At 50.8% G+C, this 27400-nt stretch overlaps 1 protein-coding gene across 2 annotated transcripts; it reads right to left on the reverse strand.

Moving 5' to 3' along the window:
• Positions 1–1102: 1102 nt before the first annotated feature.
• On the reverse strand, positions 1103–26190 carry ZNF746 (zinc finger protein 746). Of its 2 annotated transcripts, none has more exons than XM_036247256.1 (7): positions 25911–26190; positions 22468–22767; positions 22279–22360; positions 20975–21088; positions 6751–6942; positions 6141–6266; positions 1103–3663 (listed from the first exon to the last, which is right to left on the reverse strand). In XM_036247256.1, the coding sequence occupies exons 1-7, from the start codon at positions 25932–25934 to the stop codon at positions 2612–2614; spliced, it is 1890 nt and encodes a 629-aa protein (XP_036103149.1). In that variant the 5' UTR covers positions 25935–26190; the 3' UTR covers positions 1103–2611. The 2 variants fall into 2 exon arrangements, with proteins under 2 accessions (XP_036103149.1, XP_036103148.1); XM_036247255.1 differs by having other exon boundaries at positions 1103–3666.
• Between the last annotated feature and the right edge of the window lie 1210 nt (positions 26191–27400).

Raw genomic sequence — 27400 nt, forward strand, 5'->3', positions numbered from 1 at the left:
GAGGAAGGAGCCCCACCTCACGAGGGTCAGATGTCCCGTGCTTAATGCAGGCGCCTCTGCAAGTTCAGAGTGGCAGAGAGACAGTCTCCTCTGGACTCCCCAGAGGAACTAGCCCAGCTGACACCTTGATTTTAGCTCCATGAGACTCATTTTGACCTTCTGACCTCCAGAACTGCAGGATCAATCTGTGTTGGCTTAAGATACAAGGTTCAAGATAATGTCACAGCAGTAGTGGGAAACTAACATACGAACGGACCACTGTGCTTTGGCCTAGACACTTCAAGAGCAGTAGGTTCAGAGCGAGGGTTCCCAGGAGTTTGGGAGCAGTGTTGGGTCCCTGCCACTGGTGGTCTCCCTAACTACTGATTGGGAACCCCCTTCTGGACATCTAAAACAGAACTCAACCCAAACCCTCTCCTCCCGAGTTCTTTGTCTTGGAGAGCACAGCTGAGCCAGAAGCTTCTGAATCATCCATTTAGTGAACCACTAAATGGTCGAAGGTTCTGGCAGAAAGTGTCCTGCAGGCAGAGCACCAGGCGAGAAGGCATGAGGACTGGGAAGGGGGTGGTGGTGGTGGAGATGAAAACATGAGGTAACTCTTAACTTGTTAGCTCTGGTTGGTGGGAATACCGGCGTAAGCCTGGGTCTACAGCCACGGGGCGGACTTCACTCCAAGACCCGGGACACAACTACGAGGATCACTCGTCCTTTCCGTGCCTTGGCCCCGCCAGGAGATGCAGAGAAAACATCCCGCGTCAGCTTTGCTTTGATGGTCTGCACTTCTCCTGACCTCCCTATCTGCACGTGTAGCATATCACGTAAGACTAAATTACATAAACCGTGATTATCTTCTGAAGCAAAGTGATGGGATGTTTCGATTCCCCCCTCCCAAATGTCATTTTTGCCTCCACTGACTCAAATTTTTCAGGAATCTTCCATTCCTAGCTCTTAGGGGCTGTCTTCTCCCTGGGCCCTGGGCAGTCTTCCCAAGTGCCTGAGGAAGACGCTGGCAGTGCCCACACAGCCTTGGGGGGGGGGATGTTGAGACGTATCAGCACCAGAGACGCAGGTCTAAGAACAGAACCCACCAAACCACCTCGGTGCTGGTTAGGTTTTATTTTAACAGGGCATTTCCTCTTCATTTGTTTTTCAAAATATCAGTTATATCAATTAGAGGTGTAAACAGGTACAAAATATACAGTACAAAGAAACAATTTTCTTAACTAGTCTATTGTCTAACAAAAGTACACATGGGGGAGCTGAGTGAATAGCAGCCCTGGTCTCTCCTCTGCGGGGTTGGGGAACACGTCACCCGTTTTGGATAAGGGATCCAGTGGCAGCTTCAACAAAACAGGAATGGTTACTTGTGTGGCTGGGGCCAGCACTGTGGAATCAAGAAACCCGGGCCCACGTCTGATTCCACTGGTAGGATGTCAGCGGAGAAGGAGCAAGCATCATCCATACCCCACCTCTCAGGCCTTGCTGGGAGCACACGCCAGGGAGGCCTGGGCTCAGCTAAAGCCTGAGGCCTGACCACTTTGCTCCTGCACTTGTGGAACGTCCCTTCTGAGAGGGTGAAAACGAAGAGCTTCCCTTCCCCAAACAGGTTCTGGGAGGACAAGCGGTGTCCAACCTGAGGCTTTTCCCAACTGCTGGCCCCAGCGGCCTCCACAGTGCAGGCTGAGATGTATCCCCTTTGAGTAATTTACTTCCTCACCTTTAACAAGAAAGAAGACTTGCCCTGCGGGTTTTACAAGGTCACGGTAACAATCAAATGGGATGTAATGTGAAAGCACTTTGACAATGAAAACCTCTATGCAGGGGTCACGAGCATGTTTGCAGAGTGGAAGCAGGTTCAGGTGCGGTTGGTAGGCCAGGCTGTTTCTGGCTCCGCTGGTTCCTAGCTGGTGGCAGCACTACTCCTGCCCGGTCACCTCTGCAGCCCTACCCCTGTGTTTTCAGACAACTTTCCTTCCCGAGGTCATGCAACAGGGCAACACTGTCGAGCTCCCTTCTGACGGCAGAGGCGAGTGGGGAATGGAGCTGCTGCTCCAGGCAAGTCCTCTCCCTGCTGAGTGAGGCTCGGAGCCCCAGGCTCAGCCCCGCCGCCCCGGCCCAGCAGCGCCCAGCTCCGCCAGGGCTCCGGGCTAAGGCCATCTCATCCCTCGGAGTCAGTGGGGCCAGGGAGCTCTCGGTCCCTCCTCACTGTGTCCCGAGCCCCGCCAACCTTCCAGCACACTCTGTCTGACTTGGTAAGGACACAGCCACATAAACACACGCTCTGGAAACCGAAAGTATGCTAGAAAGTTTAAACTGGTACTACGACTATTTTCCAGCTTCTTCAAGAATAAAAAAAAAAGTTTCGTAATTAAATTACTTAAAATTCTATGGTGCTGTTTCACAATCAGAGTTCTACTTTGTTTAGAGGTGGAAGCCATATTAACAGTTTCTCTTCTTCCAGTGATCAGTTCAGCAACGTGGGGATTTAGTCTCCCAGTGTCCACTCCCGCCTCTGCGTGAGCCGCCCCCCGACGTCTGGAAACGGGACTTTTTACACGCCTGGCCCGCAAGGATCGGAGGGCTGAGCCGACACTGGCCGTCCTGGGGTGCCTCACAGGTCCCCGCCATCGGTGGGTCCCAGGACACTCAGGCCACAAGTCCAGTCGGTCACAAGGTCTGTGGAGGCCAAGGGTCCTTTGGAGGCGGGGCTCTTGAAGGGGTCTTGGGGGCCGGCCGGGAGGGGAGGCAGCGGCTGGCCCCGGGCCGGGCCCTTGGCCCCGGCCGCGTGGTTGCGCTGGTGCTTGCGCAGGTGGTCCTTGCGGATGAAGCTCTTGCCGCAGACGGTGCAGGTGAAGGGCCGCACGCCCGTGTGCGTTCGGTAGTGGTCGATGAGCTTGGAGCGCTCGGTGAAGCGCTTCTCGCACTCGGTGCAGGGGAAGGGCCGCTCGCCCGTGTGCAGCATGCGGTGCCGGATGAGGTGGGCTGGCCGCGTGAAGCAGCGCCCGCACTCCCCGCACCGCAGGGCGCTGCCGTCCCGCGCGGCCCCCGCCGCCCCCGCCGCCCCGTCGGGCAGCCCGCAGCTGCGCTGGTGTGCGCTCAGGCTCACCTGCAGCTGGAAGCTCTTCCCGCATGTGGCGCAGGTGAAGGGCCGCCCCCCCGTGGCCGTGGCCGGGTGCTTCTTCAGGCTTGGCTTGTGGCCAAAGCTTTTGGTCCGGCCAGGGTATTTACAGGGGTCACTGAAGGGTCTCGGGGCCTGGCCTGGGTCCAGAACAGCCTCTCCATTGTCAGGGGAGGTATAGGGCAGCCCCTCGGGCCCAGTCCTCGGGTTCAGACCCACAGGAGGTTTACACCTGAAATTCCAGCCCCACCGGACCCCCCCAAGGAGCCAGTCTCCTGGCGGGGTCTCATCCTGGGCCACGGCAGGGCTGGGCTCCCCCATGTCCCGCTCAGGCCGCGCGGGCTCTCTAAGCCCCAGCACGGGGTCCTGGCTGGGGAAGGAGCTGCCCTGGCTCTCCCAGGCGCCTTCCTGGACAGGACTAGGGAAAAACCTCGCGGCTTGGCCTGGTCCAAATAAAGTCCCGTGGGCCTCTAGGTCAGTAGGGTGCACTGGTGTAGCCACCACCTCCTCTTCCTGGACTTCCGTTTTTATCACAATTTTTACATCTGCTGAGAAAGACAGAAAGACCAGGTATCATTCTATCCCCTGACCCGCTTAGAGTGAAGATCTGATACTTTAACCTAAAGATTCAGTAGCTCCTCGGCCCTCACCCAGCATGCTGAGCACTGCTCTGCGAGCCTAGGGATCCAGCTCAGCAGAGCGCCCCCAGGTGGTCATGCAGCTGCTTCAAACCCTGCACAAAGACACCCCAGTTCTAAAACCTCACAGGTAAAGCAACCATCGCATCTGCTCACCGGGTTCCATGTCTGCTTTGCCTGTTAAGCCTAACCAAGAACTTATCTTGAGGAAGGAACTCTGACCACCAGTGGCGATGTATCTGAGGGGCAAAGGCACCAGACTGGGGCTCAGATAGATCTGAGATGGCACCATGGCTTCCCACAGACCAGCTGTGGACTGCAGGATAATATTTTTTCTTTTTTTAAATCCTCAACCAAGACTATTGCTCCATTTATTTTCAGATAGAGTAGGAGATAGAGCAGGAGGGAGGGAGAGAGAGAGAGGGAGAGAGAGAGGGGGAGAGAGAGAGAGGGAGAGAGAGAGGGAGAGAGAGAGAAACATCGATGTGAGAGAGACACATCGATTAGTTGCCTCCCACACAACTCCAACTAGGGATGGGGACAAACTGCCACTGAGGTACATGCCCTTGACCGGAATCGAACCCATGACTTTTGGTCCATGGGCCAACGCTTTAACCACTGGGCAAAACTGGCCAGGGCAAGGATAATTTTTTGTTGTTGTTGTTCAGACAGAGTGGGAGGGAGAGAGAGGAAGAGAGAGCGAGAGAGAGAGAGAGAGAGAGAGAGAGAGAAACATCGATGTGAAAGGGACACATCGAGTGGCTGCCTCCCACATGACCCAACCAGGGCCAGGGACAAACTGCAACCGAGGTGTATACCCCCAGTGGGAACCGAACCCAGGCCTCTCTGGACCGCAGGCTGATGCTCTAACCGCTGAGCCAAACTGGCCAGGGCAAGGATAATTTTTTTATTCTCATTCATAAAAGCAGATATGTTTTTATTGGTTTACTGAGAGAGGAAGAGGGTGGGGGAAGAAAGAGAGCGAAACATGGATGTGAGAAGGAAACACTGATTAGATGCCCTCTGTACATGCCCCGAATGGGGATCGAACAGGCAATCTAGGTCGTGCCCTGACCGGCTGTCTGGAATGAAACCCGCAACCTTTTTTTTTGGTGTTATCAGACGACACTCCAACCAAGTGAGCCACCTGGCTAGGGCTGTAGGATAAGTTCTTAAGCAGCAGCACATCTGTGAACATCCCAGTCACAGGGCTGTATGAGGGCTACACCAGATAACATGTCTAAAGGCATCTCGCATGATATTTGGCATGCAGCATGCAGCCAATAAATGTGGTCCGCGAGCTAACAATATTATTAAAACTGTAAACGTGATTTGATGTAAATGTATTTGAATTTCATTCCTGACGTTTTATATCAGGGATCTAGGCTTTTAGCACATATTTGGGGTGCTAACATATAAAGTAACAGAAAACGGGTCTTCACAACAGAAGTAAATAGAAAAGAAACACATAAATTTGGAAGTTTGCTTCCCAATTTTGGCCTTTGGACACCTGTCTTTGGCAGTGCCGATATCTAAGAAGTGCTTCTGGGATGGTTGTTTTTTCCATGCAAGAGAGGAGCCAGGCTCCGGGCCTGTGCAAGAGGTACATCCTCTCAAGGGGTCAGCGTATCAGCACTGACTGGTTAACATGAGAAACGAGCAGTTGGAGACATCAACATGCTCAAGGAAGGCCGTCCAAGCCTAAGAATCTGGACGGAGATAAAAGACAGACCCTAGTCCTAACATCAGACACCTAAATACCCACTGGCTGAAAGGTCAGAGCAGTTCACTAGTAAGAACGAGGCCTGGGCCCTGGCTGGTTTAGCTCAGCGGTTAGAGCGTTGGCCCGCAGGATAGAGTCCCGGGTTCGGTTCCCGCTAAGGGAACATACCTCGGTTGCAGTTGTCCCTGGCCCTGGTTGGGGTCGTGTGGGTGGCAACCAGTCTATGTGTCTCTCTCACATCAATGTCCACCCCCCACCTTCCCATTCTGTCTGAAGATAAATGCAAGAAAAAGCCCTGGCCGGTTTGGCTCAGCGGTTAGAGCGTCAGCCTGCGGTCCGGAGAGACCCAGGTTCAGTTCCCGCTAAGGGCGCGTACCTCGGTTGCAGTTTGTCCCCGGCCCTGGTTGGTCGTGCGGGTGGCAGCCACTTGATGTGTCCCTCTCACATCAATGTTTCTCTCTCTTCTCTCTCTCCCTCCCACTCTATCTGAACAAAAAGTGGAAAAACCTCCTCAGGTGAGGATAAAAAAATAAAAAAAAGATAAATGCAAGAAAAGTCCTTGGGTGAGGATAGAAAAAACAAAAACAAAAATCGAGGCCTGGGCTGAGGCAGCCTTCAGGGCAGACGTGAGTCTTTCCCGCCCTCCCTCTGCCACCCATACCTTCCGTGGAGGCGGCCGTGTTGAGCTTCAGGGTCCCGTCGGAGCATGCGGATGAGGGGTGGTGGGGAGGGAGATCCGCCTGCCAGGAAGTGGGTGCAATAGTGGTTGAGAAGCTGGAGTGGACCCCTGCCAGGAAGAGAGCAGAGCCTGTGTGTTAGAGAACAGAAGTGGCAGAGAAGCCCCACCGGACAGGAGAGCAGGCAGACCCTGAGACCCCACCCTGGGCTTTCTGCATGAGCCTAAGGACCCCACTGCTCCTGAACGCAGGTTTCTCTGGCTCCCCTCTGGGAGGCTGAGACATCACTGGCTCATTTCATGCGGCCCCTCCTTACTATGAGGCAGCCGGTGGCTCGCACGCCCAATGCCGAGGGCAAGAGAAGTGCGGCTGCTGAAGGCGAGGCGGAGAAGCACCAGGACAAGGGCATCGCTGAACCCAGAGGGGCCCAAGGTGTCCTTTGGTGCAGGCCCTGTCTTAGGGTGGGGGAACTTCTAAGCTAGGCAGGCCAGATGTTTGAGAGCCCACAGCGCCCACAGTGCGGGCTTCCAGGCACTCCTGCGCCAGGTTTCTGCCTCTCACTCCGGGTGTCTGCTCCCCATCTGAGCCACTCACCAGAAGCAGCATCTGTAGAGACGTCTCCTGCCCCGGAATCCAGCTGGCTGAGGCCCCAGGGCTCCTCCCCGATATCTGGCTGTCCGGCTGCCCACGCCTCTACACCCAGAGCCTGCTGCTCCTGGAGCTGGAGCTCACCCTCCTGCTTGATCTGCATTAAGAGGTCAGGGGCAGGAACCGGGGGTCCCGAGCCTAAGAAAGGGAGAGTGTGTGAGCACACAGCATCAGGGCCCCTCGGCCCTGAGGGGGACACACAGCCAACCAAGGAAACAGACCTGACAAAGGTCACACAGCAAGAGATCCTGTAGGAAGGGAAAGCGAGGGCAAACAGGGCCCAAGGGGCTCCCTGGCAGAGCACAGCACTGAGCATGTGGGGAGGGAGCGGGAGGGTGAGGGACACACCAATGCATTCTCAGGGCTACACCACTGGTACATGGGGAAGACTACGCTGCTCTGGGGAGATCTTTCTCTCACTTTGAACATACATGTATTTAAGTGAGCACAAAAGAAAAAAGATTCTAGGTATGAGAATCAAAGAGAAAACACAGTGAAATCAAGAGTTTGAGTAGGGGCCAAGAGACCCAGGAAATAGTTGGGACTGGATGCAGGCCTTAGGGGCTGGGGCTTTGATGTCCAAGTGGAGCAAAAGGGAGTTGGGCTGCCTGGTTCACGTGAAGCCAGGAGCCATACGGCTCTGTCCCAGCTGTGAGATGGGAACTAGAAACACTCCATCCAATGGGCCTATAAGGAAGCCGCTATGAATCCATACTACCCACATAGTGCAGAGAACCTAACCTGAGAAATTCACAGAAAGACCGACTGAGAACCACGGCAACCCAGGAGGCCCAGCACAGGCAAATGCCAACCTGCCCCGCAGGAGCCCTTACTAAAAAGCTAAACTTACAAACCATACGAGGAGCCAAATGACATGACAGTTACAGCAGAATCCATGCCCCAGAATTATAGAAAAAAGAATAAGCTGAAAGATACAGTAATATATCTAAAATATTCAAATAAATACAGGAAAGAAGGAAAAGAATCTCTAAGGCAAGAACAGGAAATTATTTTTTTAAAGGCAGATTTGAAAAAGAACTAAATATATGTGACATTCTAGGAATGACAAAATAAATGAAAAATTCAATGGATGGTTTAACAATAGACTGAACAGAGCTAGAGAGAAGATCGATGACTTGGAAGATGGATCTGGGGAGATAATGCACAGCAAGGCACTGAGAGATTAAAAAAGTGAAAGGAAAGTAAGAGACAAGGAGGACAGAATGAGAAGTTCCCACACATGCTGGTTGCTGGTAGAAATCCGAGGAGAGCACAGAGAAACGAGTGAAGAGGAATACGGAAGGAAATAATGGCTGAGGATGTTCTCAAATTGAAGGCATTGAGACCACAGTTTGAAGGAACACACCAATTCCTCCTAAGTAGGACATAAAAAATATAAATCTTGACAATGTTCTGTAAAATGGCATAACAGCAAAGACAAAATCTTAAAAGGTACCAAAGAGAAAAGAACAATATTTGGACAGAGAGCAGGTTTCCATCAGCAAACAAGGTCTCAGAAGATAATGAAATATCTTCAGAACACCAAGAGAAAATATCTGTCAACTCATTTTATGAGGCCAGTATCATTTTGTTTGCACAAACTTGAGGACAGTATATAAAAAAGGTTACAAGAGCTCTGGCCAGGTGGCTCAGTTGGTTAGAGCATCGTCTTGTACAAAAAAAAAGTTGTGGGTTCAATTCCCAGTCAGGGTGCATATGGGAGGCAATTGATCAATGTTTCTCTCTCACATTGATGTTCTGTCTAAAAATCAACAAAAACACATCCTCAAGTGAGGATTAAAAAAAAAATTATAAGATTATTTCCTTTATAAACAGATATTACAAGATTCTAAATGAAAGAATTACATATCAAACCCAGTAATATATTTTCAACAAAGAAAGAGACGATACATTATGAACAAATGGGTTTATCCTGAGAACTCAAGTTAACTTTAGAAAATATAGTGATATAACTCACAAAGTTAACAGATTAATGGAGAAAACAATGTAACCATTTCAACAGATGGAGAAGTGGCATTCAGCACTTCCATTTCTGATATGTAGCCTGATGTGCAGAGAAATCCCTCCCAGTAAGGAGTATCTACCTAAAAATGCTGGGTGAAGTATAAAACAATACAAAAAAATAGTTAAGCATGGATTACCTAGAAATAAAGGAAGGAAAATAAATGAGGTCAGAACCTCTAAGAAAGCCTAAATCATCCACAGTAAATCGTAGGGCATCTCCTGATCCCCTCCTACCTGGGCTGTAACAGATGGTACACATCTGGTATAGAGGAGTGTGGAAAGTCTGGGGCTCAAGCAGGGTGGGCTGGAGACAACTTCCATCACATATAACCCTGGGACCACAAAGGGCAACATTCTCAGTGGACTAAATTTAAAACAAAAGGGGAAACCTACCCTGCAGAAGAAACATGCCTATTCAGGCCTTGGCTACATGCTGTTTACAAGACACACCTAAAACAGAAGGATGCAAAAGCAGAATAAAAGAATAAAACATATACTAAGCTGCCCTGGCTGGTGTTGCTCACTGGTTAGAGCATCAGCCTGCACACTGAAGGGTCCCAGGTTCGATCCCCGGCCCTGTCGGGACACGTGCAGGAAACAACCAATTGATGTCTCTCTCTCACATCAATGTGTTTCTCTCTTTCTTTCTCTTCCTCCCCTTCTCCCTCTCCCTCCCTTCCACTCTCTCTAAAAATCAATGGAAAAAATATTCTCGGGTGAGGATCAACAACAACAACAAAGATATACTAAACCAAAATAAACATTAAAAAAAAAAAAAGGATGTAGTTACACCATGGCACATGGTGTAATAGACTTGAAAAGAAAAATATTCACAGAAACAAACAGGGACTACTGCTCAATGTCAAACAGCCCAGGACGATAAAGTAACTCTAAAGTTTTAATCTAATAACACAGCTTCAAAATAATAAAGCAAAACTGACAGAATTCCGGGAGAAACGAACAAATGCACCTTTGTCATTTCGACATACCACTTTCTGCAATGATAAATCTTGCTGACTAAAGGCTATAGGAAATCTGAACAACACTACTAACTAAACCAATCAAATGGACATATGTATAATCTAAAGAGAAGGAAAACACAAGCTTTTCAAGACACGCAGAGCATTAAGGAAAATAGAAAAGATTAGTATTTTACACAACTATTTTCTAACTACAACACTATTAAGTTAAAAATCAATACCTAAAATTAAAAAATATGTATTTGCTTTCTAAATAATCCAAGGCCCTATGCACAAATCACAATGAAAATGAGGTATCTGAAAGCCAGTGATAATGAAAGTATCACTTATCAACATGTGTGGGCTGCATCTGCAATGGAACTTAGAGGACATTTGATAGCCTCGTGTGTTCATATTAAAAAGGAGTAGACAGGTCAAAAACCAATGGGTCAATGCAAGATGTCAGAAAAGAAAAACAGCAACAGAAACCTTTAAAAAGTAGAAGGAAATTATATGAGTGTAAATAAAAGAGAGCCAAAAATCTTGTTTGTTTTATTTTTAATCCTCACCCGAGGACATTTTTCCATATTTTTTTGTTCAGATGGGGGGGGGTGGGGGGAGAGAGAGAGAGAGAGAGAAACATCGACGTGAAAGGGACATATCGCGTGGTTGCCACCCGCACAACCCAACCAGGGCCGGGGACAAACTGCAACCGAGGTACGTGCCCTTAGCAGGAATCAAACCTGGGTCTCTCTGGACTGCAGGTTCACGCTCTAACCACTGAGCCAAACTGGCCAGGGCCAAAAATCTTGTTTTTTAAAGAGAATATTAAACCAGTACATTGCTAGCAAGATTATTAAGAGAAAAAGAGAACGCACCAATAACTAACATGAAGAATTAATAGGGACACAATTATAGATGCAGCGGAGATTTAAAAGATAAAGAGAATAGTATGAATGTTATTCCAGGTAGTACGGAAACTCTGGAGACATAAAAAAATTCCTTAAAAAAAAAACTGTAAGTTGCCAAAACTGACTAAAGAAGGAATGGAAAACTGAAACAGTCCTATAATTATTAAGGATGTAAATCTCCCTGACAACGAAAAGTTTGGGCCCAGATGGTCTCACTGGTGTTTTCTACTGAACATTCAAGGAATAGATAATTCCAATATTACACAAAGTCTCTGAGCAAATAAAAACAGACGGAACATATCATAGCTTATATCTTTATGTCCCAAACAAAGACAGCCTGAGAAAGAAAAGTTACAGGCCAGTTTCATGAACAAAGATCCAAAGAGCCTGCACAGCCCTGGCCAGTGTGGCTCAGCTGGTTGGGCGCGTCCCATGCACCAAAAGGTTGCTGGTTTGATTTCTGGTCAGGGCACAATTCCCAGGCACATGCCCAGGTTTTGGGCTTGATTCCCAGTAGGGGGCGTGCAGGTGGTAGCCGATGGATGTTACGCTCTCACATCCATGTTTCTCTGTCTTCCTCTCCCTTCCTCTCTCTCAAAATCAACAAAAATATATTTTTTAAAAATCCCAAACAAGATAATTAGTACTAAATGCAGCAATGTATGTAAAGGGTCATGACAAAGTTAGATATATCCCATTACTGCAAGGTTGATTCAACATTAGAATGTAACATAATTCACCATACTAGCAGGTTAAAGGAGAAAAATCATATCTCAACAGATACCCAAAGAGCATTGGAAAAAAAACTCAACTGCTATTCCTGTTAGAAATATATCTGTCTGTTCAACTAGAAATATAGGAACCTTCTTTAACCTGATAAAGGCATTGATATACATTTATTATACTCAATGTGAAAAGTTAACAAGCCTTTCTTTAAAATCATGAACCAATAAGATACTTGTTATCATCACATCCATTAAAGAAATTTCTGGGAGTTCTCAGCACAAGAAAACGAAAAAAGTTTCCTGAAAGAAACAAAAAATTCTTATGGCTCAAATTTGATATATGATTATCTTTTTAGGAAATTTGAAAATAATCTATTATTAGGAAAGTTATTAGCATTAATCAGAATTTTAGCAAGTTTCCTGGACAGAAATACCGATAAATGAAAGAGAACTGCACTTTTGAACGCTACTAGGGTTTTAAGGGAGCCCCTTAATGACTATGTTTCTTTCTGTCATGGTTTCTTTTTCTTTTTATTGAATTTACTGGGGTGACATTGGCTAATAAAATTATATAGTTTTCAGATGCAGGAGTCCAGAACACATCATCTGTATATTGTACTGTGTTCACCACGCCAAGTCGAGTCTCCTTCCACCACCAATTATCCCCCTTCACCCTCTTCTAACCCCCCGTCATGGACTTTAACAGAGGAAGGCAGGTGTAAAGTATTTTTATCACTGATAATTGAGGGTGCAGCTTTTATCTGTGGGCATGAGGGGTTCTTCTACTGACATCAGGATCAGGAAGTCACCAGCTGGACCACGGACGGTCAGGGAGGCTGTCCCAGCACAGCAGCATAGCCGCGTGTCCCCTGGGGGTGGCCCGCTGCCCAAGGGCAGAATGGGCAGGACCGGGCTTGTTCAGCCCTTGCTCCCAAACTGTCTGCTGAGGTATGTCTGTGGTGGGACCCCTGGCGGGGTACACAGTGGGGCAGAGAGTGGGATGTTACATAACTGGGCCCTAGCTGCACGAGAAAATGCATGGGGGGGAGGGGGTTTGTTCTTGTCTCAAGCCCTGAGCCCATAAAAGCAACAAATAGAAAGTGCAAGTTACAACAGGTACTACTACTGTCCTAGCCGGTTTGCTCGGCGGTTAGAATGATGGCTCGTGGACCAGAGTCTCAGGTTCGATTCTGGTCAAGGGCATGTACCTTGGTTGCAGTTTGATCTCCGGCCCTGGTTGGGGTCGTGTGGAAGGCAACCAATCGGTATGTCTCTCACATCATTGTTTCTCTCTCCCTCCTACTATCTGAAAATCAATGGAAAAATATCCTCTGGTGAGGATTAAAAAAAAAAATTTGTTTTTTAATCAAAAGGTACCACTGACAATAGCGACTAAAAATAAGTTAATTAATTAAAAAACTATATATACATATATATATATATATGGAGCCCTGGCCAGTATGGCTCAGTTAGTTGGGCATCAGCCTATGCACCGAAAGGTCTCGGTTCCGTTCCTGGTCAGGACACATGCCTGGGTTGCAGGCTGGATCCCTGGTCGAGGTGGGTATGGGAGGCAGCCATCCTCGGGTGAGGATTAAAAAAAGAAGAGCCCTGGCCGGTTTGGCTCAGCGGTTAGAGCGTTGGCCTGTGGTCGAGAGAGACCAGGGTTCGGTTCCCGCTAAGGGCACGTACCTCGGTTGCAGTTTGTCCCCGGCCCTGGTTGGGTTTTGCGGGAGGCAGCCACTTGATGTGTCCCTTTCATGTCGATGTTTCTCTCTCTCTCTCCCCCTCCTACTCTATCTGAACAAAAAATGGAAAAATGGCCCTGGCCGGTTTGGCTCAGCGGTTAGAGCATCGGCCTGCAGTCCAGAGAGACCTGGGTTCGGTTCCCGCTAAGGGCACGTACTTCGGTTGCAGTTTGTCCCCGGCCCTGGTTGGTCGTGCGGGTGGCAGCCACTCGATGTGTCCCTTCACGTCGATGTTTCTCTCTCTCCCTTCCTCTCTCTCCCTCCCACTCTATCTGTACAAAAAATGGAAAAATGTCCTCGGGTGAGGATAAAAAAAAAAAAAGGGAGAAAAAAAATCTTAAATCTTAGGGAAAAAAGTACAAGGAACCCAGGACAATATCTAACAAAGAAATGTACAAGCCCTTTTTTGGAGAAAATTATTAAACTTCATCGAGGCATTACAGATGAGTTAAAAGGAAGGACTTATACTATACGCAGATAATAAGCCTCACTAGAGTAAAGGGGCCAATTCTATCCAACATGATTAATAAAACAAACGCAGTTCCAACCACAAGCCTGCAGGGATTTTCAGGGACCTTGGTAAGGTAGTCTGAAAGTTCACCTGAAAGAGTGCGGGGGAAGAAGACCCAGGGTGCTCGTGAGAGAGAACCAGGGCCTGACCCCTACTGCCACGGAAATCCATTCCAGGTGGATTCAGAACTTGGAACACTCAAGGCAAAGCTTTTAGTAGAAAATATAAGATGGTGTATTACGACCTTGAGATAGGGGAACATTTTTTTTTTTTGGTACGTGCCCTTAGCAGGAACCGAACCCGAGACTCTCTGGTCCGCAGGCCGACGCTCCAACCGCTGAGCCAAACTGACCAGGGCTATTTCTTCATTTTTATGACATAAGGAGAAATCATAAAGGTAAAAACTAAAATATGAATATATTAAAAGTGTTTGTTCTTTAAAATACACCATAAATGAAGAACTCAGCAATAGTATTCAGAATATGTAAAGAACTCTTACAAATCAGTAAGTACAGAGAAGACAACTGAAAAGAAAACAGACAAGACAAACAGGCATTTCACAGAAGAGGAAGGAGAAGCAGCCCACGAGTAGGGTACAACTCTCAATCGCATTAATCAGGAAAAATGCACGTTTCAAACTACAAATTTTAACCAGTTTCACTCCCACCAGACGGGCAGAAGATGAAATGTAGGCCATGTCCCGGGCTGATGAAGGTGAGGTGCCGCGGGGACCGCGGGGACCGGGGGGCCCGCGCGGCACGCTGACTGGTCCCACCAGCTTGGAGAACTCTCGACATTACCTGGAAAAGCCGAACATGCATGTTTCCTGCGACCCAGCACTTCCACTCCCCGGTCTATACCTGGAGAAACTTTTACACGTGAATTTTCACAACAGCATTGTTCTTGAAAGCAAAAAAGTTAGGAACAACACGGACACTCGTCAACAGTAGGAGGAGTACATGCAGTGTGTTACATCCATGAAGCAGAAAACGACAACGTGGTGAAAGTTGTGAGGATGAGTGAACTATATCTGCATGGATGACTCTCAAAAACATGTCAAGTGGAAAAAGCAAGTTAAAGAAGAATATATATGGTATGATTTTATCCATAAACAGTTCAAAATCGGGCAAAACTAAACGTTATTCAGAAATACATACATAGGAATGAAAAAGGAAAGAAAAGCAAGAGACCGATCGTGTCTGTTTCTGAAATTTTTGTGTCTGTAAGAAAAACAAAGGGACACAGGCCCAGGGAGGGTCTGGTCGTGATTTGTTTCTTATGCTGGGGTGTTGTGAATATGGGGTTTTACTGTCTTTCTCTAAACTTTACCTGACTTTTGTTCTGTATGTAATTTTACGTATGTTATATAAAATACACAGTAAATGTACTTTTAAAACAGTCAATCCAATATGACACTTGTTCACAATAAAAACTTGAACTAGCAATGGAAGGAAACATATTTAAGCAAAGAGACTCTTCAAGTCTATGGTAAAAATCACCCTCACTGCTGAAACGCTAGAAGCTCTCACAGATGCCAGCCAGCACCACCTCTGTTCAACAAGGTCTCAGCCAGACAGCTAAGGAAGAAATATAAAGTTATAGACATTTAAAGAGTGTTATCTGCCCTGGCCAGTTTGGCTCAGTGGTTGAGCGTTGGCCTGTGGACCAGAGACTCCTGGGTTCGGTTCCCGCTAGGGGCATGTACCACAAAAAATAAGTAAATAAATAAATAAACTCTATTAAAAAAAGAAAAAAAGAAAAAGTGTTGTGTTATCTGCCTGGTGTGGCTCAATGGATTGACCATTGTCCCATGCACTGAAAGATTGCTGGTTCACAATTCCTGGTCATGGCACATGCCTGGATTGTGGGCTCAATCCCCAGTATGGGGGTTGCAGGAGGCAGCCAATCTATGTTTCTCTCTCATCGATGTTTCCATCTCTCTCCCCTTCTCCCTTCCTTTCCATCTGAAAAAAAAGAGCGTTAACTGTGGAGGGTACCACTGCACACATAAAAAAATCTGAGATAATCTGAACAGACAAGTCATTAGACCTAAAAACAGAGTTGAGCAAAATTTCTTTTATTAAACAATATCAAGAGCATAGCCATTCACCTGAAATAACTATTTAAAACATGTAATTGATTTAAAAATCCCATTCCGCCCTGGCTGGTTTGGCTCAGTGGTTAGAGAATCAGCCCTTGGACCAAAGAGTCATGGGTTTGATTCTGGTCAAGGGCACATATGTACGTTGGTTTGATCCCTGGCCCTAGCTGGGGTCATGCAGGAGGTAACCAATTGATGTGTCTCTCTCACATCAATGTTTCTCTCTCTCCCTCCCTCCCTTCCTCTCTCTCTCTGAAAATCAATGGAATAGTCTCGTGTGAGGATTTAAAAAAAGCAAAAAAACCCCCAAAAGCCCCATTCAATATTGATTGGTGTGGCTCAGTTAGTTGGAGCATGGTCATGTGCACTGAAGGGGTTTCAGGTTCAATTCCTGGTCAGGGCACATGCCTGGGTTGTGGGTTTGGTCCCTGGTTGGGGCACATATGAAAGGCAGCCAATCGATGTCTCTCTCACGTTGATGTTTCTCTCTCTCCCCCTCTCTCTCTAAAATCAGTAAAACATATCTTTGGGTGAGGATAAAAAAAAAAAAAAATCCCACTCAAAATACAAATAACAACTCTGGGGAGAAAACTAAAACATGTGCAAACATACACAGAGAAGCCTTCAGGAGATGAGTCTCCCCATGGAGAGAGGGGCTCAGTGTTGGAATAAGGGTAATTCTCCAGAAACAAAATTATGAAGTGCAATTCCTATCAAATTCCAACAGGATTTTCTGAGAACGTGACACAAAGATTCGGAAATTCACGGAGAACACAGATTCAAGAACAGCCGTGAAGAGTTTTGAAGAACAAGTGGGGAAGGCTTGGTCTTTTAGAGTCAAGGCTTCCTAGGAAGGTCAGACAGTCCGTGTGGGCGCAGACGGACAGAGACCACGAAACAGAAGACAGAGCCCGGAAACCACGTTTCCTTGTGGAAACCTGGCTCATGGCACAACTGGCATCACCAGTTACCACAGGAAGACAGAATACCCAGCGAACTTTGTTGGAAAGTCAAACGTGCTTGTGGGGAAAATTTTTTAAATTCTCTCTTGCCATCTACACATATATTAATTCTAGGTCAATTAAAGACTTAAATGTGAAAAGCAAAACTTTAGAAGTTTTATAAGAAATTACTGGAAGATATCTTTCTGAGCTGGGGAGAGGTAGGGAAAGGTATCTTAAGACAGAAAAGCACAGCCCTGGCCACTCTGAGTCAGCAGTTAGAGTATCGGCCTGAGAACAGAAGGGTCTCAGGTTCGATTCCCAGTCAAGGGCACCTCGTACCTGAGTTGCAGTTTGATCCCTGGCCCTGGTCAGGGTCATGTGGAAGGCAACCAATGGATGTGTCTCTCTTTCTCTTCCTCCCTCCCTCTCTCCCTTCCTTCCATTCTCTCTGAAAGATCAATGGAAAAATAGCTTCAGGTGAGGATTAACCAACAACAAAAAAGAGAAAAGCACAGATCAGAAAGGAAAAGGGTGATATGCTTCCCCGTGAGGACTGTGCAGCGAGAAGACCTGCTGCAGACCGGGAGAAGGTACCTCGACGCAAAGAAAGGCTTGTGTCTAGAACCTATAGAAAGAAGTTCTGAATCAATAAGGAAAAAACAATAGAAAAACAGAAAAAGACACCACACTGGGGAAGAAACCAAATAAACCTATGAAAAGGATGCTCAACTGCAAATGCAAATTAAAACGAGATATGATTTCATTTCCATCAGATTGACAAAAATCTAATTCTGAAAAGTGGGCACGGATGAAGAAAACAGGCACTCCCTAGGTGCTGGGCAGCAGCACATGCGTGTGCCCACAGGAGAGCACCGTGGCCACGGCACAGGTGCAGACCAGCATGCCCATCCTTCCATGCAGGGCCCCACCCTGAGTCTATTCCCACGGAGACATCACTGTGTGGCCACAAAGAGACAAGTTCAAGAATGTTCACTGTAACGCCATGTGTAAGAGAAAAATCAGATGGATGATAAATTGTAATACAGTTGCTTTTGGACTAGGAAGCATCCATGAAAATGCATGAACTTCATCTATATGCATCAAGAGACATAAATATGAAATACAGAATATTGAGTGATAAATGACACTGATGTAATTTTTCAAAACAAGGAAAACCATGTTATATATTATTTATGGCCAAATATGTACATAATAAAACTTTTAAAATGTGTGGGGAAAAAATAAACACCAACTTGATGACGATGGTTGTTACCCGAGGGTCAAATGAGACAGATCTACAAAGGAATTTAGCTCCGGCCAGTTTGGCTCAGCAGTTAGAGTGTTGGCCTGAGGGTTCAATTCCTGGTCAAGGCCACGTACCTGGATTGCAGGTTCCATCCCTGGCCCTGGTCAGGGTGTGGGCCAGAGGCAACCAATCGATGTGTCACTCTCACATCCATGTTTCTCTCTCCATGTCTCTCCCGCCCCTTTCTCCCTTCCACTCTCTCTAAAAGCAATAGAAGAAATATCCTCAAGTGAGGATTAACTAAAAATTAAAGAGGAATTTAAACTGTATCAGAAATGCTTTCCATACACACACGTATTTTCAACGACACACAGCACACAGCCAGCACGTACTGAGGGAACCCCTATGCTGGGCCAGCAGTATTCTAGGGCCCAGAATGATTGCATGAGCAAGACAGTAACAGTTCTTGTCTTCTCGAAATTTACATTCTAAGGGGGTGGGGGGAGGCACAACCAGGCATACATACATCTATAAATAAATATGAAATGTTTAAAATGTAACAGATGACGATATCTTCTCGAAACAAAGCGGAGAAGGGGGGCTGGAGCTCCTGGGGAGCAGGGCTGCACCTTCAAACAGGGAGATCAGGGAAAGTCACACTGAAGCAGAGGCCGGAGGTGATGGACTGAGCGGGGAAACACCCGGAGAGCTGTCCCAGAGGGCACAGCAGGTGCGAAGGCTGGCAGGCGGGTGCTGGAGCGCTGGAGGAACAGCAGGGAGGACGTTAGGTCAGGAAGAGCGAGGGACACAGCAAAGGAAAAGTGGCGAGTGAAGTGGCAAGTGAGGGCGGGGTGTCCTCTCAGACAAAGCGCATCTGGGAAGCGAGTGACCAATAGTGCAAATGTCAGCATTTGGGGGTCAGGGAGGGGGACAGACTGTCTGCACCACGGATCTCCCTGGTGCCTGGACAGGAGTAGGTGAAAGGGGCAAGACAGTGGGAGGAGGGGTGGAGGCAGCAGGGAGTGCGCACAGTGGGGGACAGAGAAGTGGGGTGGGAACTGCAGGGGCAAGAGGGTGTCTATGTCCAGACGGGGGAGGAGGGAGGCAGGTAAGAAATGCTGGGCCATAGCCTGGCCAGTGTGGCTCAGTGGTTGAGCACTGACCCTGCACCAAGAGGTCTCCGGTTCGATTCCCGGTCAGGGCACATGCCCAGGTTGTGGGCCAAATCCCCAGTGGGGGGCGTGCAGGAGGCAGCCAGTCGATGTTCTCTCTTCAATGTTTCTCTCCCTCTCTCCCTCTGCATCCGTCTCTCTCTAAAACCAATAAATGATGGTGATGGGCCCAGAACCTAGGCTGGCTGAGCGGGAAATGCAGCCAAGCGGGGCAGTGAAGAGGCGGCAGGCCCAGGGCCCGAGGGAGCTGGGGGACAGGAGGGATGCTGGAGTCAGCAGTGACCCTCGAGGGCAGGAGGATGGGGAAGGTGTGCTGAGGCCGAGGAGATGGAAGAGGTACATTACTGTCACCCCCGTCAGGGGAACGGCCACGGGGTGGGTGGCAGAGACGGAGTGAGGGTGGGGGGCAAAGGACCACCCTCGTGGGGGCTGCCATCACCAAGAACGATGACAGGAGCAGAGATGAGGGTGTGGAAGGTCTGCAGAAGGCAGTGAAGAGATGGGGGGCATGTAATTCAAGGGAGGGGAGAGCCTGGCACAGAGCAGCCCCTGCCAGACCAGGGGTGGGAAAGGAGAGGCTGCCGGGGACAGTGTCCCTGGACCCAGGGCTCGTCTGAGCAAGGACAGTGGGGAGGGATGCTCAGGAAGAGCCTGAATGTGGGGGTCTTGCGAAGACTGAGTTGCACAAGGCACGGCAGTAGGGAGCTAAGACGCTGGAGAGGAGGTCTGATAGGGGCCGCACCAAGCCGAGGGGTGAGGGTGAGTGGGGTTTGGATCAGGGCCGTACAGGGTTCCCCATGACGTGCTCAAGGCCAAGAACAGAGGGCAGGACACTGTGGGGGTCTTGCCAGCAGCCACCCTGTTTCCAGGTCCCCTTTAATGGTGGTGTGGAAACCAGAGAGGCCCATGTATAAATGCTGTAAATGTAATGAAACAAGCCCACCATGAACCTCCCACCCAGGCTAAGAAAGTACAAGCCCCTGTGTCACCACCTCTTTCTGCCCTTTGTCCTCTATCTTTCAGACTGTCCTCGGCACCTGAATGGTGACTACTCTGGGCACATCTGCTGACGAAGTGGCTGGTTGTGTACCCCATCTGCCTTTGGAAAAGTGGAAGTCTAATCTCAGTGAAACAGCAAACAGAGAACACACTTCATTCACCACGAATCACACACAGTAAGACTCTGGTAACACAGGTGTTCGGAAGAAAGGGAAACCCAGGCGGTGGGGACAGACGAGGAGGAGGCGGGTCTGCCTTGGCAAGGGGCAGACTGTCATCCCCCCCCAGCCCGGCCAGGGTTTCACTTCAGTCATGTGGCTTTTCTTGCGCATCTACCTGTCCTTTCCTTAACTTTCAAAGGTGCTGACTGGCTCTAGGAAAACCTGAGACAGTGATATCCGGTATCCAGATTCACTTTAAACCAATCTGTGGTTCTAAATCATAGCGAGATGTGTGGTTAACATGTGGCTAGTGGGTTAATGTTCTGTGACGACTAATGAATTTCAACGAGATGTGGTTCTTGGATGGAGGAGAGGCTGACTCTTTGTGAAGCTAGCTATGCACGAATTAAATGTTGTCTTAAAGAGAATCCTACCTTCCCTATCAATGCCTTTCCTACACGTCCGCTAATTCAGTGCAGCTGGCTCTCTCTTCCCCAAAAGGCTGGGTTTGCTGCCTGTTTCCTCACTGGGATGTATTCCTGAGTGTTAGCGGATAGGTCGTAACTCAACTATAAAACAACACTTAGAAAGCCACACCCTCTCTGGCCCTTTACTTCTGTTTCCATCAGATTGCCTGGTGTCTCCCTGGCCCCAGCCCAGACCCTCACCTGGACTTGGGTCCACAGGAACATCCGGAACCTTGGGGGCTGTGCGGCGCCAGCCACACGGCTCCTTCCCTTGCTCAGTCTGGGACAGGACCTCGGGCTTGGAGATGGCATAATCTGAGGAAAGACGTACAGGTTAGCTTCTGCCTTGTGGTTCCTGTCAGAGCTGGGGACAGGCAGCTTGAGAAACCAAGAATGGCCAAGAAACTAATTTCTTGATTGGTGGAGAGCAGTGTTCTCAACCCCAGGCAGGTCTGTCCCCAGGGAGACGTCGGCTGGAGGAGAGGTGCACCTGGGGGTGGAGGTCAGGATGCTGCTGCCCCACAACACAGTCACCGGCCCTAGCTGGCACAGTGCCGAGGTGGAGAACTCTGGTCTCGTCTCCACACTGAGAAGTGGTACACTCGGGCCAACTGAAAGGTACGCTCACTCCCGCACCTGCTCCGTTCTCACTAAGGGAGCCTCACTGCCTCCAGGCCCGGGGCCAGAGATGTTCCGAGAGGAAAGGAGTCCAGGGAGAAAGAGCCCGGCCCGTCTAGGGGCATCACATGCAGAGAGCGGCGGCAGCCCCAGGGTCTGGGGAGCAGTCTTGGGCGTGAAGACAGCACGGCTGCAGGGAGTGTGGTCTGCCCACACTCTCCTCAGACCCAGAGGAGTGTCACGGTCAAGGCCACGCATCTCAGTGAGAGGCGGCTAAAAGAAACATTCTTTCTCCCATGTGGGTGGATTAGATCCTAGATCTGAGTGGTAGGGGCCTTCTCCACTCCAAGTCTCAGCGGGAGGATGGAAACGGCCATGCTCCATCCCTGGTTAGGAGAGAGGCCACCCCGCCTCTGTCTGGCATCTCATGAGCTTCACCAGGTAGAAGGGAGCTTTCAAGGCAGTCAGCCAGTGCTCACCTTTAAAAGAGGAGGTTCGCCCTGGCCGGTTTGGCTCAGCGGTTAGAGCATCGGCCTGCGGTCCAGAGAGACCCTGGTTCGGTTCCCGCTAAGGGCGCGTACCTCGGTTGCAGTTTGTCCCCGGCCCTGGTCGGTCGTGTGGGAGACAGCCACTCGATGTGTCCCTTTCATGTTGATGTTTCTCTCTCTCTCTCCCTCCCACTATCTGAACAAAAAAAACAAAAAAAATGTCCTCAGGTGAGGATAAAAAATAAATAAATAAATAAAAATAAAAGAGGTGGTTACTCTTTACATGGTCAGAGTTCCTAGGGATTTATGCAGCCTTGCGATAAAGCCCACCGGCATGAAAAGAGAGGTCTGAGGACTCCCCAAATAACACTGAACGGGGAAGCGAGCGTCCGGCCTCACCCAGGGAGACGAGCGTCTCGTAGTTGCCCCTCATCACGTGCTTGTACAGCTCCTTCTGCCACTCGTCCAGCTTGCCCCACTCCTGCTCCGAGAAAGACAGCCATGTCACCAGCAGTCACAGGCACCTGGAACCACAAGTTCCACCAGGCACAGCCCCGCGGGCAGTCCTACCCCACAGGCCCGGGTTACCTTGGGGGCCTCCCCCTTGCTGCCCGGGGGCAGCCGCAGGACCCAGAAGTTCCTGTTCCTCAGCAGGTTCTCCATGTTCTCCAGCCGCCTCTGCAGCAGCCCGTACTCCTGCAGCAGGGTGCCCAGCACGGCCCACTTGCCCTCCAGCTGGTTCCCGAACTCCACGGCCGTCTTCTCGCAGTCGGCCAGCTTCTTCTCGGCCATCCCCGCTCGACCTTCTAGGGACAGCAAGCGGGCAGCCTGTGATTCGATCTTCCTCTCCATTGCCTGAATTGTAGCTGCCATCGTCCAGGGAGAAATCTTCCAGACACAGAGAGAGAAGACCAGGATCAATCCTTCCACCCGTGGTGCTCCATTGTGCCAGCTGCCCTAGGTGTGGGGGAGCTGGGCTGGGGGCAGGAGCCCCTATGTGAAAAGTGGGGATACCCTGTGCCACATGCCAGGTCTCAGTCTAGCGATCACCTCCTCTGGGTGTCTTAGACATCACCTAAGCCTGGGCGGCCGCTGTCCCCCCAGGCCTCTGCAGCACGCCATGCAGACCCGCGGTGGTGGTGACCGCCCTGCAGTGATCTCCTGCATCTCCTGAGTGGCCTCGGAAGGCTGCAGTGCCCCTTCTCAAAGCACGGCGCATGGCCTGCGGGAGGCGCCCAGGGCAGTTCTGCTAAACACATGGCGGCCGAGCACTGCTGGGTGTTACAGTGGAGAAATGGTAAACTGCAGGTTTACGAGAGCCCAGCCAGCACTTCCCATCACGATCACATAGGACCCGGCTACTGATGATGACCTAGCAAAAAATACAGCTGGTTCACCGAAACGGCACAAACAAGAGCGCTGCTCAGTTGCTTTTTTTAAAAAAAAAAGCAGTTCCTGTCTCCTTTTACTAAACATAAAAATCGAATGGTCATTTCCTCTCCTCACAGGACAATCTGAGTTTGTCCCTTCCCCAGGCGCCACCCCCCAAATTAAAAATCACCGTCATTGCAAATCTCTACCAGCCAAGAGTTAGACTTTTTGCTATAACACGAGTCCCCCAGAACCCTCGAGATTCTGACTTTTTCTCTCACTGTTCCTACTTCTCCCAAGGGGAGAATTATTGTCATTTTTTGTTGTCGTTAATCCTCACCGAAGGATACTTTTTTTCCATTGCTTTTTAGATAGAGTGGAGGGAGGAAGGGAGGGAAAGAGAAACATCAATGTGAGAGAGACACATCGATTGACTGCCTCCTGCATGACCCAGACTGGGGCCAGGGATAGTGCCCTTGACCGGGAATCAAACCCGAGACTCTTGGGTCCTCAGGCTGACACTCTGAGTGCTGAGCCACACCAGCCAGGGCGGTGTCAGACATTCTTGTAGCTGCCCCGGCTCAGTGACACACCTGCAGACTGGGGGGAAGGTGAGACTGTGGCATGTGCGGCAACCATGCCACAGACATGGAGCTTCCCCACACAGTGACTTTCCTGTCTCGGGAAAGTTCACACATTGGCTTGAATGATCGGCAGTTGGGGACACTGAGAAGAGGGCACATATTGCTTTGGGTGGGGGCTGGACCACCTGACTCACCCACACCCACATCTGAAGGTCACACCCACATGTCACAGAGTGGGGGCACTACTCATGCCTCTTCCTGGCGTGCCTGAGGATCCGCGGTTCCTTACAACATCCTGGAAATTACTCCTAAACAAATGGTTGGTAACTATTTGCAAAATAAAGAAATGACTACGAGGAACCAGTGTGGATTAACTTGGACAAAGTCACTGAGCACTAGAACATGAGTGGACACCTCAGGAAATAGTGACAGAAGGAGAGTTTGAGCAGGGGCCGGACAACTGTCAAGGATGGAGTGTCAGAGAATCTGGCTGTTTGCAGGGAGGCTGGACCAGATGACCCCTGACCTGAAGAAGGAAGGGCTCTGGCTGCATCTCAAAGGATAGGGAGGAGCTGGACAGGCAGAGAACTGTAACAAGTGGACGTGTGTGGGACTCCTGCCCTCCAGAGGCTGCAGGTACTGCACTGGGGTGGCACCTCTTCCCCTCCCCCCGTCAGTCCCCACTCTGTGGTCTCAGCCTCCAAGAGTTTGCTCCAGAATTCTCCTTTTACTTCATTACCTAGCTGCCCACCCACTAAAGTCCTACGCCAGGGGCCTCCAGGTGCACCTGACTGCCATCATGACAATCTTTGTGTTGCAGTCAAAGGCCTCGGAATAAACTCCTGTTTTTATAAACAATAAGGCACCCGGTTTTCTTACCATTTTAACAGGACCAGGGAGCCCCGTTAAGGCCTTCACACTACCTGGTGTGAGGTGGCGCCTATTTCTGCTCGAGTACAGCTCCTTACTAAATGGTGGCTGGACAATATGGGGCTGTCCCCAGACTCCTGCCGGGGAAGCCGGGGCCTCTGTGCTTGAGAGGAGTGGGTGGTGAGAACCCCCGACCCTTCAACAGCTCCTCATCCATGTGGTGGAAGTCCTGGCATTCAAACCCCTTCCAATCCTCCCGCAGCCGGCGACCAAAGCCATCTTTTTCAGGCGCAAGGACACCTTTCCGTTCCTTGAACATGCTGGCACTGCCGCCTCTGTCGGTGCCCGGAGCCGTCCTCCCCACCTGAAATCCTAGCCTTCCCTGCGAGCCCAGCTCAAATCACAGAGGCGCAGGCCAGGAGAGGTGCGGATTGCAGAGGGCGGCCCCTGCCCTCGCCTTCCCCCGCCTCCCAAGCATGTTCCACCTCGATGCAGGAAGCACTCACCTCTGTTTTGCACTCTTATTGCCTGCGTCCCTGCCAGCTGCCCCCAGTGTGGTGTGTTCCCGAACACACAGCGGCTGTGTCTTTGCACACACTTCCTAGCTGGGCAAGTTAACTCTCTAGGCCTCAGGTTTTCCTTTTGTACGACAAAGAGAGCCAGTACCTACCCTCTGGGCTTGCGGGGAGGGCAAAATCATGCCTAACCGGGCTGGTGCGGTGCCCGTTTCTACACACGGGGGCAGCTGTCTTCCGCCCGCAGCCCAGCGAGCTGGGCACTCGGTACTGGGTGTCTGCGGAATCCAAGCCGCTTCGGACACCTCCCAGGTGCCACCAGGCCGCTGGGGGGAGCTGCGAGGGCAGGGAACGCAGGGCAGAGCGGTGGGCAGAGAAAGGAGACGCGGGGGGTGGGGGCGCCCAGATGAAGGGGCCCGCGGGTGGGGCCGGGGCAGGAAGCCGCGGAGGGCTGCAGGAACTCGGCGCGGGGCCGCCTCTGGGGCGGGGACGGCCGGTTCCGTCCCGCTCGGGCTCATCCCGGAATGGGGGGGCCCGGCCGGCGGGTGCCGTAGGCCCTGGCGGACCCTGCGCCCCGCTCGCCGCAGCTCCAGGCCCGGTGGCCCAGCCCGGTCCCCGGAGCCCCTCCCCGGGCCTGCGGCGCCGTGTGCTGGGCCCGGGCCCCGAGTCCGCGCGCGCGGGCCGCCCTTACCGGAGCCGCGGCCGCCTCGGCCATGGCCCTGCGCTGTCCGGCCCGGCCCGGAGGAAGTCGCCGCCGCCGCGCGGCCCCACGCAGGCCGGCTCCGGCCTCTCCGCAGGCGCCGCCCGCGCGCCCGGCCCGCCGTCCCCGTCCGCGGCGCGCGCTCCTCGCTGGCCGGCCCGCGCCGCTCTGTCCGCAGACGCGCCGCCGCCGTCAGCGCCCGGCCGGTCCACACTGCATCCTGGGAGCCGGCGCAGGCCCGTGAGGCTTCCTGGAGGCAGCGCGGCCGCACAGCCCCACCTGCAGCCCGAGAGGCGAACGGCAGGCGCCGCCGGCCCCGCCCCGCCGCGCCGCGCCCCGCCCCGCAGACCCCCGGACCCCCCGGAAACGGCCGCGCGCGCGCTGAGTCACCGCCGGGACCCGCGCCCCACCTGCCGCGGGCGCCTCCGGCTTCGGAGCCGGCGTCCCGAGGGACTCGGGGTCGGAGAGGGGTCGCCCCGCTCCGGGGACCTGCCGGGCCGCCCCCGTCCCGCCGCGACCCCCGGGGCCCCGCTGCGCCGCACCTGCCGCTCTGGACGCTGCCGGGCGATCCGGGCCGCTTCCTGCGTCGCTGCCTATTGGGCGGCCGCGGCTCGCTTCTGCCTTCGGTGGGAGACGGAACAGACTCTCCCAACAATAGGGACGCAGCTCGGCGAACCCCACTCGGAACTCGCCACCGTGTTCATTATCACCCACACGCCCTTTTAGTGAAATGATCAGGGGAACACGGGGCCGGCATGTAAGATTCTTTGGGTGGAGAAACTGGCACGGGAAGATGTTCTGATATTTGAAGAGACGCCGGTCCAGAACGGTCCGGTTTTATTTTTTAAAAGGAGTAGGTGTGGGTAACAGGACAAGTTTGGAAGCATCGTCTAAGGGGTCTTTTTTTTTAAAAAAACTGAGACTGCAGGCCATGTTTACGCATTTTTCTAATTTCTCCCAGTTTAAAATGTTTGTAATAGTATTGTGTCGTAGTTTGTAATACCAAGAATCGTGTCTTTAAACAAGAAGGAAAAATAATAATAATAAATTGGAAAGACTCCCAAGGTGAACCTGAGCGGGCGGATGGAAGGAGCCTTTGAAGGGGGCCCCCCTGTGGTCACAAGGATGCATTTCCTTTCCGTTTCTTCTACGTGGGGCTCCTTCCTGAAGAGGAACCCGCACCACGTGCTGCAGACTGTGCCCCAACTCCCACCGAGCCTCTCCACCCCCACCAAGCCTGCAGCCAACTGTGCCGTGGCCAAGCCCATAACTTTTAATATTGGTACCATTCACTTGACACTTAGAGAAAAATGTTAATACAGGGGAAGAGTGTCCTAACTCACCTTATAGATGATACGTTTCTTGAGAACAGGGCTTAATCCTTATTTCTTTTCTCTCCCTAGGGTACCTGAGACAGGGTAGGTTTACAGAGCATAAAGTAATGAATACACATCTTAACTGACTGTGATATGTGGTGTGAA

This window comes from Molossus molossus, unplaced genomic scaffold, assembly GCF_014108415.1.
Source record: "Molossus molossus isolate mMolMol1 unplaced genomic scaffold, mMolMol1.p scaffold_m16_p_7, whole genome shotgun sequence".
Lineage (NCBI taxonomy): Eukaryota > Metazoa > Chordata > Mammalia > Chiroptera > Molossidae > Molossus > Molossus molossus.